The 21,753-nt window shown below is 43.1% G+C and overlaps 1 protein-coding gene across 1 annotated transcript in view; it reads right to left on the reverse strand.

Moving 5' to 3' along the window:
• Nucleotides 1-21,753, reverse strand: part of SUSD2 (sushi domain containing 2) — a 148,600-nt gene that overhangs the window by 46,240 nt on the left and 80,607 nt on the right. The window contains exons 15-20 of the mRNA XM_069960730.1: nucleotides 20,677-20,828; nucleotides 9,153-9,320; nucleotides 8,789-8,963; nucleotides 7,990-8,191; nucleotides 6,681-6,766; nucleotides 1,666-1,934 (exon numbers count right to left, since the gene is read on the reverse strand). Coding sequence (XP_069816831.1) covers nucleotides 1,666-1,934; nucleotides 6,681-6,766; nucleotides 7,990-8,191; nucleotides 8,789-8,963; nucleotides 9,153-9,320; nucleotides 20,677-20,828 — 1,052 coding nt within the window. The remainder of the gene's footprint in view (nucleotides 1-1,665; nucleotides 1,935-6,680; nucleotides 6,767-7,989; nucleotides 8,192-8,788; nucleotides 8,964-9,152; nucleotides 9,321-20,676; nucleotides 20,829-21,753) is intronic.

A 21,753-nucleotide genomic window follows, 5' to 3' on the forward strand; every position in this document is an offset into this window, starting at 1 on the left:
TATGACATACTTTTCTCTTCTTTCTTGTATATAGGTTGAACCATATAGTACTTTATACAGTACCAATGTCACCACGCCTCATACTTCAGTTCACTACACTATTCTGTTCTTTAGGACTTTCTTTTGTTTTATGACGTTATGTCCATTTGACTTGAGTCTTTTGTGTAATAGGAAGGACAGACTACTCTGTTTTAGCCATCAGAAAGCAATGGGAACCTGGTAGAATAGACCAGGATCCAACAATAACCCTGCCCAATATATATATATATATATATATATATATATATATATACACTCACCTGCCACTTTATTAGGTACACCTGTCCAACTGCACGTTACCACTTAATATCTAATCAGCCAATCACATGGCGGCATGTATTTAGGCATGTAGGCATGGTCAAGACAATCTCCTGCAGTTCAAACCGAGCATCAGTATGGGGAAGAAAAGGTGATTTGGTGCCTTTGAACGTGGCATGGTTGTTGGTGCCAGAGGGGCTGGTCTGAGTATTTCAGAAACTGCTGATCTACTGGGATTTTCACGCACAACCATCTCTAGGGTTTACAGAGAATGGTCCGAAAAAGAAAAAACATCCAGTGAGCGGCAGTTCTGTGGGCGGAAATGCCTTGTTGATGCCAGAGGTCAGAGGAGAATGGGCAGACTGGTTCCAGCTGATAGAAACGCAACAGTGACTCAAATAGCCAACCGTTACAACCAAGGTAGGCCGAAGAGCATCTCTGAGCGCACAGTACGGCCAACTTTGAGGCAGATGGGCTACAGCAGCAGAAGACCACACCGGGTGCCACTCCGCTCAGCTAAGAACAGGAAACTGAGGCTACAATTTGCACAAGCTCATCGAAATTGGACAGTAGAAGATTGGAAAAACGTTGCCTGGTCTGATGAGTCTCGATTTCTGCTGCGACATTCGGATGGTAGGGTCAGAATTTGGCGTCAACAACATGAAAGCATGGATCCATCCTGCCTTGTATCAACGGTTCAGGCTGGTGGTGGTGGTGTCATGGTGTGGGGAATATTTTCTTGGCACTCTTTGGGCCCCTTGGTACCAATTGAGCATGGTTGCAACGCCACAGCCTACCTGAGTATTGTTGCTGACCATGTCCATCCCTTTATGACCACAATGGACCCAACATCTGATGGCTACTTTCAGCAGGATAATGCGCCATGTCATAAAGCTAGAATCATCTCAGACTGGTTTCTTGAACATGACAATGAGGTCACTGTACTCCAATGGCCTCCACAGTCACCAGATCTCAATCCAATAGAGCATCTTTGGGATGTGGTGGAACGGGAGATTGGCATCATGGATGTGCAGCCGACAAATCTGCGGCAACTGTGTGATGTCATCATGTCAATATGGACCAAAATCTCTGAGGAAGCTTCCAGCACCTTGTTGAATCTATGCCACCAAGAATTGAGGCAGTTCTGAAGGCAAAAGGGGGTCCAACCCGTTACTAGCATGGTGTACCTAATAAAGTGGCCGGTGAGTGTATATCCTAAGGTAACATGAAATAATAGAAGGGCAGACTAGATGGACCAGGTGGTCTTTTTCTGCCGACAATCTTCTATGTTTCCAGCTTATTATTATAATTGTATTGTATACTTTTTGTCCTTTATTACCAATATCATTTTGGGATCTGATCACTCACCGACTCTGGGGGGCCGGTATGTGCGGCAGTCGCTGGACGGTCTCAGCTCCAGGTAGTACTGGCAGTTATCCGACCACAGACAACAGTAATAGAAGCTGATGACATCATACAGCCAGTGGGAGAAGCCGGGGACTCTGGGAGGCGTTCTGTACGGTGGGGACCCCCAGTCATGTCCTCGGTCAGGGGTGCTGCCTCCTAGTGAATCACTAGTAAGGACTTGGATTCCGCGTTGGTCATAGCAGCATTGCTGCCCGGCCGCGTACTTAGGACTGGAGAGAGAAACACACGTTAAAAATCTTCTCATATTTACTCTGAAGAAATTATTCAATGATTTTTTACCAGCAATAAGAACTTACATGAAGAACCACTCAGACCCGTCAATGCAATCTACAAGTGGCTGGATTGATGCCAAGAGTCTATTTTAGTATTTTGAGCATATACTTATATTCTGAGACTTTATTTCCTTTCATTTAAAGACACCGATAACATAATTCTGGTTGTTGAATATTATAACGTTCATTGGATTCCGGACAACTTCATTATTACCAGTGCCATTGCAGTGGGACAGAAGGTCAGAAAGAAGCGGGAAAGAGACAGGACAGAGACAAAATAAAGAGGAAAAAGAGACAGGAAAGAGGAAGGAAAGAGACAGGAAAGAGGAAGGAAAGAGACAAAAAAAAGAGTCAGGAAAGAGGAAGGAAAGAGACAAAAAAAGAGGCAAAAGAGGCGGGAAAGAGAAAGGAAAGAGGAAGGGGAAAAAGGCCAGAAAGAGGAAGGAAAGAGACAGGAAAGAAGAAATAAAGAGGCTGGAAAGTGGCAGGAAAGAGACAGGAAATAGTCAGGAAAGAGAAAGGAAAGAAGAGGGAAGAGACACAAGAGACAGGAAAGAGGCAAAAGAGAAAGGAAATTGTCAGAAAAGAGACAGGAAAGAGGCCGGAAAGTGGCAGGAAAGGGGCAAAAAGAGACAAGAAAGAGACAGGGAATAGGCAGGAAAGAGAGATACCCAAAGTGGGCACAAGTTTAAGATTGGATGAAGGGGAGAAGGAAATGATGAGCCTGTAGTAGAAATGTGCACTCTGAACTACTGTAAGTATATATATTATAGTGGACATTAATGTGAAAGTCATACTGTCAGCCCCCCCACCTTACTCTTCCTTCATTTCATTGCTGGGCAGTGTCACCTAGGCGGGGCTTCATTTCATTGCTGGGCAGTGTCACCTAGGCGGGGCTTCATTTCATTCCTGGGCGGTGTCACCTAGGCGGGGCTTCATTTCATTGCTGGGCGGTGTCACCTAGGCGGGGCTTCATTTAATTGCTAGGCACTGTCGCCTGGGCGGAGCTTCACGGCAATCAGGCCTCTTCTCCTTGCTGCATTTTACAGAGTATTAGGGCCAATTGTGATTTGTTTTGGGTCCCCAATTTTTTATAATAGAATAATCATTGCACAGAGAGCACAATTTAGTTTGCATGTACCAAGCCTTAATAATCCATGGCTGTGTATATAGACCACTCTGGATATAAAGCTCTATAATAGCATATATAATAGCATGGTATCTTCTGGGCATGCTGATCTATAAGACGTAGAGACCCATAAGCGGACAGCAGGCAGCCTGTATCTGTCAATGTACCGCAGGTATGTGCTGGGGTAATAGACCGCCATGTAGCGCCCTGCTGGATCTGCCTAGAAAGAGTAAGGATTTCATTTCTCTCTTTTCTGATAAGAACGTTTCATTAGGGGATTTCACTTCATGACCTGAGCGATAAATGTTTGACCACCAGACGGACTTTGATCCTGTAAATCGCCGCCCGGATGATTGTGTTCTGCAGTGAACTGGAACTTTGTCATGTTAAGCAAGAACTAATGATTATGTTACATGTAATATGGGACACAAAGCCGAGCTTACCAGCCAGCACAGTGGTAGTATATGTATATATTTACATATACAACTAGAAAATGTACCCGGCGCAGCCCGGGTATAAAGTGTCAGTGTGTTAATTAGATTTGTTCTGAGGTGCCCAGGAGGCCAAGCTAAAGGTATTGTTTCATCTGAGTTAATCAGTGGAATTAGTGTATACCTGCATAGTTGGAGGGGTTCTGTATACCCACAGTGTATAGTTTTTAGGGGTCTCGCATATCTGTAGTGCATAGTTGGGGGGCTGTATAACTATAGTGTATAGTTGGGGGGGTCCTGTATACCGGTAGTGTGTAGTTGGGGGGGGGCTGTATACCTGTAGTGTATAGTTGAGGGAGGTCCTGTATACCTGCAGTGTATAGTTCGATGGTCCTGTATACCTGTAGTATATAGTTGGTGCTGTATACCTGTAATGTATAGTTGCTGGAGGTCCTGTATACCTGTAGTGTATAGTTTTGGGTTCCTGTAAACCTGTAGTGTATAGTTTGGGGTCCTTTATACCTGTAGTATATAGTTGGTGGAGATCCTGTATACCTGTAGTTTAAAGTTTGGGGGTCCTGTATACCTGTAGTATAGAGTTGGTGAAGGTGCTGTATACCTGTAGTATAGAGTTGGTGGAGGTCCTGTATACCTGTAGTGTATAGTTTTGGGGTCCTGTATACCTGTAGTGTAAAGTTTGGGGTCCTGTATACCTGTAGTATATAGTTGGTGGAGGTCCCGTGCACCTGTAGTGTATAGTTTTGGGGTCCTGTATACCTGTAGTGTCCTGTATACCTGCCGGGTCGTATTTACCATTTGGCACCCATGGTCTGGTGCGTAGGGTAGCACCTTGCAGAGGGGCAGTACCCTCCCGTTCAGACTTGCCAGAAAATCTGGTGTCTTTTCGAGGGGGGTATGGCGGTATTGGTCAGGTCTGGTACAGCGGTGTTATCCAGTCACAGTATGGCGGTATTGGTCAGGCCTGGTATGGCAGTGTTATTCAGTCACAGTGTGTCGGTATTGGTCAGGTCTGGTATGGCGGTGTTATCCAGTCACAGTATGGCGGTATTAAACAGGTCTGGTATGGCAGTGTTATCCAGTCACAGTATGGCGGTATTGGTCAGGCCTGGTATGGCAGTGTTACCCAGTCACAGTATAGCGGTACTGGTCAGGTCTGGTATGGCAGTGTTACCCAGTCACAGTATGGCGGTATTGGTCAGGTCTGGTAAGGCAGTGTTCTCCAGTCACAGTATGGCGGTATTGGTCAAGACTGGTATAGCGGTGTTATCCAGTCACAGTATGGTGGTATTGGTCAGGCCTGGTATGGCAGTGTTATTCAGTCACAGTGTGTTGGTATTGGTCAGGTCTGGTATGGCGGTGTTATTCAGTCACAGTATGGCGGTATTGGTCAGGTCTGGTGTGGCAGTGTTCTCCAGTCACAGTGTGGCGGTATTGGTCAGGTCTGGTATAGTGGTGTTATCCAGTCACAGTATAGCGGTATTGGTCAGGTCTGGTATGGCAGTGTTATCCAGTCACAGTATGGTGGTATTGAACAGGTCTGGTATGGCAGTGTTATCCAGTCACAGTATGGCGGTATTGGTCAGGACTGGTATGGCAGTGTTACCCAGTCACAGTATGGCGGTATTGGGCAGGTCTGGTATCACAGTGTTATCCAGTCACAGTATGGCGGTATTGGTCAGATGTGGTCGTTGGAAAGTTGAGAGTAGAGGAGAAGAGTTTGTTGAGGGAGTCCTAACCCAATGTAGCAATGTACTCTGACGGAACTTGGAAGAAATATACTGTAGTGAGACGTTTACTTGTACCCATGTATAGACTTTGGTCTAATGACCTTGTGCCCTACAGTGTTGAGTGACCCGTCCTAATAGGGTGATACAAGCTCTGGTCCAAGTCGTGGTTATTTGGGTGACACCTTAGATATAGGAAAAATCAATCGCACTAAAAGCCTTCAGGCTAAGTCACTCACTATTGGGTCTCCACTGACCCTCCAATGCCAATATCAGAAGAAAATAGTGAGGGTAAATACTTGTAACACACGAGAGTACCTAAGTATCATAAGATGGTAGTCCTCCTGCTGAGCGGGATACCCGTGTAGAAAAGAATCCAAACACTGGTACTGCAATCCAATTTGCTTCTTTATTTTCTAACAATATACTCGGTATACTTCAGCTCACCGGCTGATCCACACACCCAAGAGTCCACCTGGTGTCAGGTACTCTCGTGTATTACACGTATTTACCCTCACTATTTTCTTCTGATATTTGGGTGACACTAAGTTTTCAGAGGTGTCCCAGTTACCTGCACTGAGATAGGATATGTAGACCTTCCTTGGTAGCTTTGTCCTAACCAGGCTAGTTCCTCTTGTATATCAGGATACTGCCCTGCACATTTTAGAATGGTTCATGATGTAGGTCAGGGTGTTCCTAGACTCTTCTCCCTTTCTAGTGTTTAGCACTGCATAGTAGATATAGTAGGAATACTGGAAGAACTGGTTGTCTCTAGCTGCATCTGTACACGCTCGTGTCTTAAACTAGACAGACTTTTGGTCCCGGACAAGAGTCCTGGCATAAGCCAGGCCCTGGCTTGGCTTGGCTAAAGCAGGGACACTTGCTCTGTGTTTCTTTCTCCCATGAGAATCTGGAAAAGACTGAACTGCACTTCCTCCACCCTATAACAATTTCCTACAGGGGCCAAGTAATCTACCCTGTGAGTGGTGGGAAGGAGTGTGGGCAAAAGAGAAAAGGATAGAGATGGGTCAGAAGTAGAGAGCACCTCCTACTGGTTGACAATAACACATGGCACACAATAAAACATTAACCTCCTCAGCTGTGCAATACATAGTAATACATATAAAAGACACTGACATGTAGTGGTAAAACTTCAAAGTACCCTTCATCACCACTTAACCTGGGGAAAGAAGCTTTAGCATTTGTGGAGGAGTTAAGGACTGCCATGGGCTGACATGTAGAAGTATCCGCCCTGTGATCGCTATATAATCTAACATACTGCACACACGGATGGTAACAATGTTCTCCTAATAAAGCGCACATCACCCAAATACTGTGATCCGGAAAATAGCACGGTATACATATACAGACATCTCACCTGCCATGGATGCCTCTGACACAGTGCACGGCTCCAGGATGGTACGTGCACACGCTTCCCGAATCAATGTCACATCCATAATCCGGCTGCAATAGAAGAAGATTGTTTACAATTAATACGCTATGTGCCTTCATTTTACATATATTATCAGCCGATTATACCGGGCACACGGTGCAGGGACATACTGCAGGGAGACAGTGCGGGGGCATGGTGCAGGGAGACGGTGCGGGGGCATGGTGCAGGGAGACGGTGCGGGGGCATGATGCAGGGAGACGGTGCGGGGGCAGGGTGCAGGGACAGGGTGCGGGGGCAGGGTGCATGGGCATGGTGCAGGGACACAGTGCGGGGGCACGGTGCAAGGACACAGTGCGGGGGCACGGTGCAGGGACATACAGCAGGGACACAGTGCGGGGGCACGGTGCAGGGACAGGGTGCAGGGGCATGCAGCAGGGACACGGTGAAGGGACGCAGTGCAGGCACATGGTGGCCTATGGTGGTAAAGGACATAAACACATTATCTGAGAGGACTGATACATGTACAGCTCCATGATAAGTCAGTAGCTTTATATCCAGTCAAGGGAAAAGAACATTCCGCTCAATAACTGGAGAACTGGACTACAACCTCCGCTCTGTCCTGACTATACTATATATACACGTATTCTGCACTTTTGCTTTGTTCCATTAGTCGTCTCTGTACATCAATTGAAGTTTGATCCCTACCTAGTGGTAAACAAGTGACACGAGGCCGGGAGATAGTGCCAAGGCTGCATATAGGGTTACTAGGTTACTACAGTAACATATTTACCTCTCACCATTATGTGAAAGTATTATTTGGCCTCCTATACGCACAAAGTTTTATAAATGTTTTAAAATGTCAAGTGTTTTCAGAAATTAAAGTGGAATCCTGGATAAAAAATATTTCTCTCTCTTTCTGCTGCCACCTCTGTCCATGTCAGGAACTGTCCAGAGCAGGAGAGGTTTTCTATGGGGATTTGCTGCTGCTCTGGGCAGTTCCTGACATGGACAGAGGTGGCAGCAGAGAGCACTGTGTCAGACTGGGGAGAATACACCACTTCCTGCAGAGCATACAGCAGCTGATAAGTACAGTAAGACTGGAGATTTTTAAATAGAAGTAAATTACAAATCTGTATAACTTTCTGAAACCAGCTGATTTGATTGGCTGTAAGGGGTTACCAACTCCATCATGGTACTTTGAGTAGCGGCAGTGCACAGTACCGATTCCTATAAAACACAATCCACTGACAATAAATAAAATTCCTAAGAATTATGTGTTTAGAAAATGACATACATGAAACCTGCCGGTATCTGCCCTTGATTGTGCTAATGTGCATGGACAGTCTATGATCTCTGAGAGAAAATCCGGAAGCTTCTTGTCACTTTCATGCCACTTCAGACATTTATCGCGTGCCCATCCAGCAGAATTGGCGCGGAAGTCTTCCCCTAGGTGCCAAGCCATGGCATGATCTACACTCCATACAGACTGGATATCCCTGAACAGAATAGAGAGGAGAAAGTACAACAATAAGAAACATGTTAGAAATGAGAGGACCGGCGGTGTGAATACTCAGCCAGCTCTCCCCTTCACTGTCATAGTGTTAATAGACAGGGAGTCAATAGACAGGTGCTGCTCCATTCACTCAGGGGACATAGAAGCTCCGTCTCCATGAATGACGGAGTTCCCAGCAGTCTGACCCCACTGACTGTCAACAAACATCCTGTGCATATGTAGTGTCCCGCTACGGGTGTTTCTCTTTGTCTTAACACACCCGGGTAAAACTACTTTGTTCAGGTGTCACAGTCCTGGACAGTTCCTGACATGGACAGAGGTGGCAGCAGAGAGCAATGTGTCAGACTGGAAAGAGAACATCACTTCCTGCAGGACATACAGCAGATGATAATTACTGGAAGACTGGAGATTTTTAAACAGAAGTAAATTACAAATCTCTGGCACTTTCTGGCACCAGTTGATTTGAAAGAAAACATTTTTTGGGTGAAAAACCCCTTTAAATCCCCATGATCTAATAATATTGATTCTCTGCGCCCATTTGTAATGCTGATATATGGTTCTATTCTATACACCATCTTACCACTTTCCATCATTGTATTCACTGGGCACAATCCTTAGGCTTCCGAATTCAAAGACGCTATGTTCAGCCGCTGCTGGTTTGGGGGTGAATGTGAATGTTCCATTATTGGTGTGATTGTGTATCAGCGTATAGAGATATTTCCAGGCGGGCGACCACGAGGCTGTATACGGCTCTCCTAAAGAAAGGAGTGAATAATTATTCCTGTGTACAATAGGTTCAGTGATGGTGGAGAAGAGATACGGCTTCTAGTATCTGAAATTAGAAAAACATTCTATGCCCTCTGCCCCATGAGCTGCCAGTCGCCCCCTACATAGGGATATAGGAGCGGCGCTGAAAGGCCCGGACTGCTTTATGGTGCTTGTACCTGTCTCTGTGTAGCCCCAGACTTCAATGTCTATTAAATGGGATTTCAAGACGCCCGAGTCCCATTCAACAGTCAAGCTGCCTCCAAAGTGCGGTGTGCCGTAATACTGCCACTTCGTTTCATTCACCAGAGTACATTTTTCTGACTCTGACACCTTCCCAGGATGCACTGCAATAAGATAGACACGGATAATTAGAGAAGTCGGCCATTATTGGGAGTGGTTGGATATGTCGCAGATGTTACACTTATATACAATGGAATAAACCTCTGTATATCTAGTGCTTCACTCATTGTCATCACTTCCAGGCATCCCCTTCTTCTTCAGTGTCTGTACTGAGTCCAGGGATATAAGCTGAAGTCTCTGACTAACTCTGTTACCGTCTCCTTGGGCTCTGTGTGCCAGGGCTGGCTCCGTCGTCTGCTTCTGCCCGCACCCCTATAGCTTGGCCCCACAATCTGCTCTGCCGATAACTATTTCTTTTTTTTTTTATTCTTAATTTCTTTACATTAAAAACTTACAAAGAAAATGACTCGAATCTTTTTGAAATCTTTCCTCACTTCTCTCTCCCCCTCACATCTTTTTACCAGGTCGTCCTGAGCCCCCCATCTATCATGTAAGGATTAGCGGCCTCGCACACTCTGCTCTCGGGGTACCCCTCCTTCACTCTAATACTCTCTATTACGCTCCAATATTCATTCAGCTGAATAACTGCATCATGTCTGCCCCTTCCGTACCGCCTCTGCCCCATTCGGAGTTATGCATTGTACGGTTCAGGGAAGAAACAGAGTGCTGCACCTCACACCTATGGCTGACACCAGTACCTCTCGGCTGCATAAAACACATCAGAATTTTGTGTATGAATTGATCAAGCACCACAGAGAAGAGCATGCCAAAAATATCGGTGGCACATCCAAAGAAAAATAAACCAAAGAGAATATTGTACATCAAAATAAACTTTATTGATACCGAACAAACAGTGGGACAAAACTGATTAAAAGCATCTAAAATACACAAAAAGAACCACCATAGTACCGTGTATAATAAGCACGGTACCAGGACAAGCCGACCATATAGTAAAAAGGATCCTAACCGGTGTGAATATGAGGTAATGAAATAGACACAAGTACAAAGATGAAGCTACAAGGTAAAATGAAAAAGGCCAACGGCCCAAGAAAACAATGTATATCACCAGGAAAGGAAATCCATGTCGGCGTCCACTGAACCCCACGCGTTCCGTCCCCACTCAGGACTTTCTCAAGGGTACTACAGGTCACATATAATGACGTATATATATCCCACTTATAATTATTTAAATATAACCACATGATAAACACATACCTAACGAAGCAGAAGGGGTGGGTCCCGGTCCGCACTCCCACACACACGCACATATCCGCGGCGTCCCAAATACCCTAGAGCGCATGCGCTAGTGAAGCGTCACCCGGCCGTGTATACACGTGACCTGCAATGTCCATTACAATAAGCTTTATCAACACTAGGACAAGAAAATACCGGAATGGAGAATTAGAAAGGCCCGCGCATGCGCAAATGTACACGTGACCTACAATGTCCGTATCAATAACTTTATCAGTACTCAAACAAGAGTATATGGGGATAGAAGAATGGAAAGTCCCGCGCCTGCGCAAAAATGTGCAGCTACAATCCCCAGCAGCTAAGACCAATATATGAGAAAACCTTAAGAAGCAGCGAACTACCAGTGACACTATAAAGTACTATACTATGCCAATATAAATAAAAGTAAAAATAAATAAAGTGCAATGTAATTAAATAAATAAATAAATAGTGTATGTGCTCCAACACATGTGAACTAAGTACTATATCTTATGTCTATACAAATGATTAAAATATACATGCATATATACAAAAGTTTTTTATTATTTGATTTTATTTATTAATTATTATTTTTTATATTTTTTATTTTTTATTTTATATTTTTTATTTTTTATTTAGATATATTTTATATTATTATGTTTATTTTTTTTTATTTTTATTTTTATTATTATTATTTTATTTTTATTTATTGTTTATTTTTATTATTTATTATTTTGTTATTATTTATATTTAATATTTTATTGTAATTCCTTAATATACGAATAAACAAACATGATTATTCAAAAAACTATGTATATATACATATATAAGTGCAAAAAGTGCTATGTGCAAATGTGCGCCTTCTCGCGTGTGCACGCATACGCAAATAAATAAACCATTAACACCAGCTTATAAATCCTAAATTGGAAAGTAATAAAACCGCAAGGATATAATGCTGTCACTAGTTACCTATCGCCACTAATTGTCAAAGATGATGTCTAAAGGACCAAGCTAATAAAAATAGGGTGGGCATGGGCAATGCTAGCCACTGTCCGGGAGCGCGGACCAGAACCAACCAGACCCGCAAATTAGAGAAAATAAAAGAAATATTTATAGAAATAAAAGATAAATAAATAAAGTAATTAATTAAACAATATCAACAAAGTAATAATCAAAGTACTGTATACAATTGAAATTAACTGGAATGAAGTCCATGATAAGTACATAATCTAAAAAGGGGGGAGAAAAAGCCAGGGGTGTCTACCTAGGTAAGCCAGGGGAGAGACGGATGATCCAAAAAATCAAAGAATGAATGGGAAGGAAAATAAAATATCAAAAAGTAGAAGGGGGAGTTCATACATGAGGGGAGAGACGGATGATCCAAAAAATCAAAGAATGAATGGGAAGGAAAATAAAATATCAAAAAGTAGAAGGGGGAGTTCATACATGATCTCAATTAGAGTTCAAATGCCGTCTCCTATCGTTTAAAGGAAGATCCAAAGGGGGACAACGATACAGGACATGTTAAGTCCAGAGGAAGGTGCAGAAGACTAGTATGTATAGGGCATGAGTCTTCCATGAACATCAGAATTCGGCTGTAAAGTAAAATCCACCTCCAATATAATAACAAGAACTAGCCAGACAGATGGTGATGGCGATTTCAGAGCCGATATAAGTAAGAGTGATATTGGAATATTCGTCTTCCAAGAGCATCAGGGTTCAACCGTGTGTAGTAAGGTCCACATCCCACTTGGTAGCAGCTAGCCGGACAAGAAGTGATACTAGAAAGACAAACAAAACCAGTGAATAGCACATCAAAAAGTGAAATGCGTGGCCTGAAAAAAATGTGAAAAGTGAAAAAGAAAATAAAAAAGGGGAAAAGGAAGAAGAAAAAAGAAAGAAAGAAAGAAGGCAGTGAATGAAAGAACTGTGTAAGAGGAGAGTGAATGGATGAATGTAGTGAATGAAAAACGAGTGAAGAGTATGATGTGTGGAATGAAAGAAGTTGTATGCATGCTAAGGTGAGTGTGAATAAAAAATATGTGGTAGTCTAGAGAGCTGTAGTGTGATGTGTGTGCAAAAACAAGGGGGGAAGGGCAGACGTGAACCAAGTGATAGGACAAAAATAAGTAAAAATAAATATAAAAATAAATATAAAGTGAAAATAAATATAGAAACAACAATAACAACAAATACACAGATAAACCAAAAAAAGTTATATAAAAATAATAAATATGCACTAAAGAATCACAGTTAACATGAAGATGTTTATTTGTAGAACCCACTATAAAGTAACTCCTCATTCATGCCCAAAGGTTTCAAACTTTGTAGCCTATAAATCCACCTGGACTCGCTCTGTAGAAGTCTCCGGGTAATATCACCACCCCTCATCCCTGGATATATCCTATCCAGACCTACAACCTTCAAGGACCCGTATTCACCTCCATGATGATTCCGGAAATGTTCCGCCACTGAGGTCATATCCGGTAGCGGTACCGTAGCTCTGGAGGCCTTGCGAATGGTGGAGAGATGATGTTGAACTCTCTTCCTAAGTTCCTGGGAGGTCTGACCTACATAGACCATGGGACAAGAGCAAATTAAGGCATAGACCACATTCCTTGTCCGACAATTCGTATAATTCCTAAGGGATATACGTTGACCATCCACAGGATTAGTAAAATCCCCTGTTGAAGCCATAAGGGGGCATACGTTGCAGTTCCCACAAGGGAAACTGCCCATCAGACGGGAACCACCACTTGTACAGGCGGTTGGATGTACAAAATGACTTTTGGTGAGTAGGTCCTTAAAGTTCTTTGCCCTCCTCGCTGTAAGCAGGGGTTTAGTTGTTATATGTGGAATCAACCTTTGGTCAGTAAGAAGTATATTCCAATTTTTCTGTAGTATGCCATAAACATCTTGCCATTGGTTGTTAAACGGGGTAATAATTCTCACCTTGTTCTCAGCCCGACGTGTCTTGGGGATAAACAACTGTTCTCTCTCCATACTTCTGGCTCTACGATATGCTCTAGAGATTACTCTCCGTGGATAACCACGGTTTTCGAAGCGACGTGTCAGGTCTCTGGCATGTTTCTGAAAATCTGTGCTGCGTGAGCAGTTTCTTTTGACACGGAAGAACTGACCCACCGGAATTCCATCCCGTAAATGGCGTGGGTGGAAGCTCTGATACTGTAAAAGATTGTTTGTGGCTGTGGTTTTGCGGTACAAAGTCGTTTCAATCCTATTGTTGCAGATCCTCAATTCCAGGTCCAGAAAAAAGACTTTCTCCTGTGATAGAGTGGATGTGAGACAGATGTTATAGTCATTATTGTTAAGTGTGGCTATGAACAAATCACACTCTTCTTTCGTACCCGTCCATAGGAGGAGAATATCGTCTATATATCGGAACCAATTAAGTGTCCGACACTGAAAGTCGCTCATGGGGTACACGTGTGTCCTCTCCCAATGCCCCAAAAAGAGGTTAGCATAGGAGGGCGCACAACGTGCCCCCATGGCAGTGCCAGACACTTGTTTGTAAAAGGTATTGTCAAAGATGAAATAGTTCTGATGTAGGATAAAATTCAATAAGTCCAAAATGAAGGTGTGATGTTGTGCCTCCCGGGAATTTTGGGAGTTGAGGAAAGAAGAGACTGCACTCACCCCTTGTCTATGATCAATAATGGTATAGAGTGCCTCAACGTCCAAGGTGACCAGCCATGTCCCCGCCGGGACCTCCAGTTCGTCCAGGCGTTCCACCAAGTGCATCGAATCCCTCACAAAGGAAGGGAGTTTTAGGACCTGTGGTTGCAGAAAGAAATCCACATAAGTACTAGCTTGCTCACAAAGTCCACCAATCCCCGACACTATAGGTCTACCCGGGGGATTTTGTAGTGACTTGTGGACCTTGGGCAGCATATAAAAAGTGGGTACCACTGTGGAGAAACCGGTGGTACCCACTTTTTATATGCTGCCCAAGGTCCACAAGTCACTACAAAATCCCCCGGGTAGACCTATAGTGTCGGGGATTGGTGGACTTTGTGAGCAAGCTAGTACTTATGTGGATTTCTTTCTGCAACCACAGGTCCTAAAACTCCCTTCCTTTGTGAGGGATTCGATGCACTTGGTGGAACGCCTGGACGAACTGGAGGTCCCGGCGGGGACATGGCTGGTCACCTTGGACGTTGAGGCACTCTATACCATTATTGATCATAGACAAGGGGTGAGTGCAGTCTCTTCTTTCCTCAACTCCCAAAATTCCCGGGAGGCACAACATCACACCTTCATTTTGGACTTATTGAATTTTATCCTACATCAGAACTATTTCATCTTTGACAATACCTTTTACAAACAAGTGTCTGGCACTGCCATGGGGGCACGTTGTGCGCCCTCCTATGCTAACCTCTTTTTGGGGCATTGGGAGAGGACACACGTGTACCCCATGAGCGACTTTCAGTGTCGGACACTTAATTGGTTCCGATATATAGACGATATTCTCCTCCTATGGACGGGTACGAAAGAAGAGTGTGATTTGTTCATAGCCACACTTAACAATAATGACTATAACATCTGTCTCACATCCACTCTATCACAGGAGAAAGTCTTTTTTCTGGACCTGGAATTGAGGATCTGCAACAATAGGATTGAAACGACTTTGTACCGCAAAACCACAGCCACAAACAATCTTTTACAGTATCAGAGCTTCCACCCACGCCATTTACGGGATGGAATTCCGGTGGGTCAGTTCTTCCGTGTCAAAAGAAACTGCTCACGCAGCACAGATTTTCAGAAACATGCCAGAGACCTGACACGTCGCTTCGAAAACCGTGGTTATCCACGGAGAGTAATCTCTAGAGCATATCGTAGAGCCAGAAGTATGGAGAGAGAACAGTTGTTTATCCCCAAGACACGTCGGGCTGAGAACAAGGTGAGAATTATTACCCCGTTTAACAACCAATGGCAAGATGTTTATGGCATACTACAGAAAAATTGGAATATACTTCTTACTGACCAAAGGTTGATTCCACATATAACAACTAAACCCCTGCTTACAGCGAGGAGGGCAAAGAACTTTAAGGACCTACTCACCAAAAGTCATTTTGTACGTCCAACCGCCTGTACAAGTGGTGGTTCCCGTCTGATGGGCAGTTTCCCTTGTGGGAACTGCAACGTATGCCCCCTTATGGCTTCAACAGGGGATTTTACTAATCCTGTGGATGGTCAACGTATATCCCTTAGGAATTATACGAATTGTCGGACAAGGAATGTGGTCTATGCCTTAATTTGCTCTTGTCCCATGGTCTATGTAGGTCAGACCTCCCAGGAACTTAGGAAGAGAGTTCAACATCATCTCTCCACCATTCGCAAGGCCTCCAGAGCTACGGTACCGCTACCGGATATGACCTCAGTGGCGGAACATTTCCGGAATCATCATGGAGGTGAATACGGGTCCTTGAAGGTTGTAGGTCTGGATAGGATATATCCAGGGATGAGGGGTGGTGATATTACCCGGAGACTTCTACAGAGCGAGTCCAGGTGGATTTATAGGCTACAAAGTTTGAAACCTTTGGGCATGAATGAGGAGTTACTTTATAGTGGGTTCTACAAATAAACATCTTCATGTTAACTGTGATTCTTTAGTGCATATTTATTATTTTTATATAACTTTTTTTGGTTTATCTGTGTATTTGTTGTTATTGTTGTTTCTATATTTATTTTCACTTTATATTTATTTTTATATTTATTTTTACTTATTTTTGTCCTATCACTTGGTTCACGTCTGCCCTTCCCCCCTTGTTTTTGCACACACATCACACTACAGCTCTCTAGACTACCACATATTTTTTATTCACACTCACCTTAGCATGCATACAACTTCTTTCATTCCACACATCATACTCTTCACTCGTTTTTCATTCACTACATTCATCCATTCACTCTCCTCTTACACAGTTCTTTCATTCACTGCCTTCTTTCTTTCTTTCTTTTTTCTTCTTCCTTTTCCCCTTTTTTATTTTCTTTTCACTTTTCACATTTTTTTCAGGCCACGCATTTCACTTTTTGATGTGCTATTCACTGGTTTTGTTTGTCTTTCTAGTATCACTTCTTGTCCGGCTAGCTGCTACCAAGTGGGATGTGGACCTTACTACACACGGTTGAACCCTGATGCTCTTGGAAGACGAATATTCCAATATCACTCTTACTTATATCGGCTCTGAAATCGCCATCACCATCTGTCTGGCTAGTTCTTGTTATTATATTGGAGGTGGATTTTACTTTACAGCCGAATTCTGATGTTCATGGAAGACTCATGCCCTATACATACTAGTCTTCTGCACCTTCCTCTGGACTTAGCATGTCCTGTATCGTTGTCCCCCTTTGGATCTTCCTTTAAACGATAGGAGACGGCATTTGAACTCTAATTGAGATCATGTATGAACTCCCCCTTCTACTTTTTGATATTTTATTTTCCTTCCCATTCATTCTTTGATTTTTTGGATCATCCGTCTCTCCCCTCATGTATGAACTCCCCCTTCTACTTTTTGATATTTTATTTTCCTTCCCATTCATTCTTTGATTTTTTGGATCATCCGTCTCTCCCCTGGCTTACCTAGGTAGACACCCCTGGCTTTTTCTCCCCCCTTTTTAGATTATGTACTTATCATGGACTTCATTCCAGTTAATTTCAATTGTATACAGTACTTTGATTATTACTTTGTTGATATTGTTTAATTAATTACTTTATTTATTTATCTTTTATTTCTATAAATATTTCTTTTATTTTCTCTAATTTGCGGGTCTGGTTGGTTCTGGTCCGCGCTCCCGGACAGTGGCTAGCATTGCCCATGCCCACCCTATTTTTATTAGCTTGGTCCTTTAGACATCATCTTTGACAATTAGTGGCGATAGGTAACTAGTGACAGCATTATATCCTTGCGGTTTTATTACTTTCCAATTTAGGATTTATAAGCTGGTGTTAATGGTTTATTTATTTGCGTATGCGTGCACACGCGAGAAGGCGCACATTTGCACATAGCACTTTTTGCACTTATATATGTATATATACATAGTTTTTTGAATAATCATGTTTGTTTATTCGTATATTAAGGAATTACAATAAAATATTAAATATAAATAATAACAAAATAATAAATAATAAAAATAAACAATAAATAAAAATAAAATAATAATAATAAAAATAAAAAAAAAAATAAAAATAAACATAATAATCTAAAATATATCTAAATAAAAAATAAAAAATATAAAATAAAAAATAAAAAATATAAAAAATAATAATTAATAAATAAAATCAAATAATAAAAAACTTTTGTATATATGCATGTATATTTTAATCATTTGTATAGACATAAGATATAGTACTTAGTTCACATGTGTTGGAGCACATACACTATTTATTTATTTATTTAATTACATTGCACTTTATTTATTTTTACTTTTATTTATATTGGCATAGTATAGTACTTTATAGTGTCACTGGTAGTTCGCTGCTTCTTAAGGTTTTCTCATATATTGGTCTTAGCTGCTGGGGATTGTAGCTGCACATTTTTGCGCAGGCGCGGGACTTTCCATTCTTCTATCCCCATATACTCTTGTTTGAGTACTGATAAAGTTATTGATACGGACATTGTAGGTCACGTGTACATTTGCGCATGCGCGGGCCTTTCTAATTCTCCATTCCGGTATTTTCTTGTCCTAGTGTTGATAAAGCTTATTGTAATGGACATTGCAGGTCACGTGTATACACGGCCGGGTGACGCTTCACTAGCGCATGCGCTCTAGGGTATTTGGGACGCCGCGGATATGTGCGTGTGTGTGGGAGTGCGGACCGGGACCCACCCCTTCTGCTTCGTTAGGTATGTGTTTATCATGTGGTTATATTTAAATAATTATAAGTGGGATATATATACGTCATTATATGTGACCTGTAGTACCCTTGAGAAAGTCCTGAGTGGGGACGGAACGCGTGGGGTTCAGTGGACGCCGACATGGATTTCCTTTCCTGGTGATATACATTGTTTTCTTGGGCCGTTGGCCTTTTTCATTTTACCTTGTAGCTTCATCTTTGTACTTGTGTCTATTTCATTACCTCATATTCACACCGGTTAGGATCCTTTTTACTATATGGTCGGCTTGTCCTGGTACCGTGCTTATTATACACGGTACTATGGTGGTTCTTTTTGTGTATTTTAGATGCTTTTAATCAGTTTTGTCCCACTGTTTGTTCGGTATCAATAAAGTTTATTTTGATGTACAATATTCTCTTTGGTTTATTTTTCTTTGGATGTGCCACCGATATTTTTGGCATGCTCTTCTCTGTGGTTTCTGATTAGCATTTTTTCATGCCAATTCGGTTAGAGCACCCATATGTTATTGCAATAATTTTCTTTTCTTCAAATTTTTGGAGTAGTGCCTTGTCCTCGCTTTTTGTTTTACTGAATTGATCAAGCCACACTGCCCCATGTACCGCGTGCAGGTATCTGATACACATGGGTCCCTACACTAAGTCCACTCTGTGCCGGTCAGTGGCCACCACCCCCGCAGGCGTGCATGAGCAGGGAAGGGAGGCCATGGAACGGCCCTGCAACCCCCATGCCACAGGACCAGACCCAAAATTGCCCCACCCTATGCATTGTTCCCACCCTATGCAGCATCCAAGGGGTATAATGTCCTATGCAGAATTCTGAACTGAATTAAAGGACAACTCCGGGCTAACGGGGGGGGGGGGAACAAAAAACGTCAAACACTGTTTCTATACTCACCCTTACTCCTGGGTCCATCCCCGTTCGAATCTCCCGCCAATCTCGGGTCCCACAGATGTTATGGACGGGGAAGCCCTGTAATGGAGTGCCACCCCCCAGCATGATGTATCTCGGTGGCACTGTAATGAAGCAGCCGCGCAGCTCTGTCACTACAGTGCTGCAGACATCCAAACAGTTTCCAGGATGCTGTGTGTGCGTGGGGGGGGGGCACTCCATTAAAGGGCTTCTCCATCTGTAGTTTTCGTAATATACTGGACATCGGATCCACAGCTGGATCTCACTTCTGCGGATTCGCAGCGAGATCAGCTGTGGATCCGGTATCAATTCACCCCTATGATAGCACATACTTGACATCCCGCTGTGAATATGTGCTTTAACCCCCTGCTGTCCGCAGCCCCGCCGTCGCATCCCCCATCCCCGGCCGCATCCAGCAGCCCGCATCCCCCATCCCCGGCCACATCCTGCAGCCCGCCGCCGAGAGCATACATTACCTGCTCGGCGGCGCGGCTGCAGTGAGGCTGCCGGCTCCAGTCCACAGCGGGATGTCAAGTATGTGCTATCATAGGGGTGAATTGATACCGGATCCGCAGCTGATCTCGCTGCTAATCCGCAGAAGTGAGATCCGCTGCGGATCCGGTAGGTGTGAAGGCACCCGGGGGCTATGTTCACACAATGCACACACAACGGCTGGAAATAATAGACATGTTCATTATTTCCACGGCTATACCAAGTAACGGTCGTTGTTCAATGCACTATGTGAACAGTGGCTGGTGGTTGAATTGACTTCAATGCAACACATTTTTCTATAAAGAAAAAAATACATTAGGTGAAGATAGGCTAAGGCTATGTTCCTGCTCAGTATTTTGCAACCAAAACCAGGAGTGGATAAACACAGAAAGGCTATGCTCCCACGCTGCTGAAATTAAGTGGACGGACGCCATTTAACGGCAAATAATTACTGTTTTCTGAAACAATGTCCGTTATTTGCCATTAAATGGCGGCCATTCACTCAATTTCAGCAGTGTGTGAACATAGCCTTATCCTGTGATTGGTGAAACCATTTCTAATAGCACAATATAAAAGTGGTTTTCAGGTGAGATTTGTTTTTGCCCGAACCCATTGACCACGGCTGCTGGGAAGATAATATAATACATATATGATACAGTACGTCATCCTGGCAGCTGCACATATATGTACAAAGCAGAACATGGGATCAGGGACAGGAAATCCATCTATGTATATAGTATTATCTCACCAGGTTGTGTTATTAAATAAATGTTACATATCTATCTGGGCTGATAGGGATACAAACTCATCTACAAAACAAAATACTAAAAAAAAAAAAAATGGTTTGGAGCGGCTTCCATTGAGTTCTATGAAAGCTTCTCAATGAGTAATTAAAGGGTTCATCCGATACCTGAGAGCCAGGTGCCTGAGTGCGGGTAGGTGCGTCCTCCATCCACAGACAATTCAAAGGGAATACGGCCGGTCTCATACAATAATGGGGACACACAGTGTGCACGGCCACCCGGGTCCACAGACCCATCTACAATGGTCTCAGTATTAAATCTGGAAAAAAAAGAAATAATAATTGTGACTTTCACTGTATAGAAACCAAACTTTACCTGTAATTTAGTATTATTGCTGCACAGGGTACCAGCCATGGGCAGGCAGCGGGGGGGGGGGGGGGGGGTGGGGCATGTAAGGGAGGAGGTGTGGCCTCCTCCCGCCCCTCACTTAACATCATTTACCCCTGCAAGCTGGCATTAATCTTGATCCGAATCTAAACCAGCAGGAAGCATGTGTAGATTTTATACGCCGGGCGCAGGTTCACATAGAGGCGTAATCACAGGGTGTGTATCCAGCCTTGTGCTGAACAGTGCCACAGCCAGAGGAGCAGACAGAATGTATACACAACAGGAGCTGTAGATTTACTGACTGCTGTGTACTGAGATGTTCTGCAGCAGCTCTGGACAGGGAACTGACAGGAGTGCTGGGGGAGGGGAGTAGATAGGGTGGGAGAGCTGTAATGGAGAGCTGAGGGAAAGCAATGCATTATGGGAATTGTAGTACTGAGCAACTACTCAACCAGGTGGTAGTGATGCTTCGGAAGCATTCTCCTTTTTGTTTTACCTGACATCAGAGTACCTCTTTATATACAATTAAATATTTTCTTTCTTCAAACAAAAATCAAGCCCTGATGTGAATGTAAATGGAAAATGTTATGGATGCCAGATGGGGATGGATGTGAGCAAAAAGTTATTTTATGTCCTGGAACTAGAAGAAAATAGTAATGAAGCCCTCACATGTGGTGCACCCCACTACAGAGTATATATAGAGTATATATAGGGTATATACAGTATACACTATATACTGAGTATACATAGAATATATAGAGAGTACATACAGAGTATATACAGGGCATATATAGGTTATACACAGTATATACAGAGTATATATGGAGTATATATAGGGTATATACAGCATACACTAT

The sequence above is a fragment of the Dendropsophus ebraccatus genome, chromosome 3 (assembly GCF_027789765.1).
Source record: "Dendropsophus ebraccatus isolate aDenEbr1 chromosome 3, aDenEbr1.pat, whole genome shotgun sequence".
NCBI classification, from domain to species: Eukaryota; Metazoa; Chordata; class Amphibia; order Anura; family Hylidae; genus Dendropsophus; species Dendropsophus ebraccatus.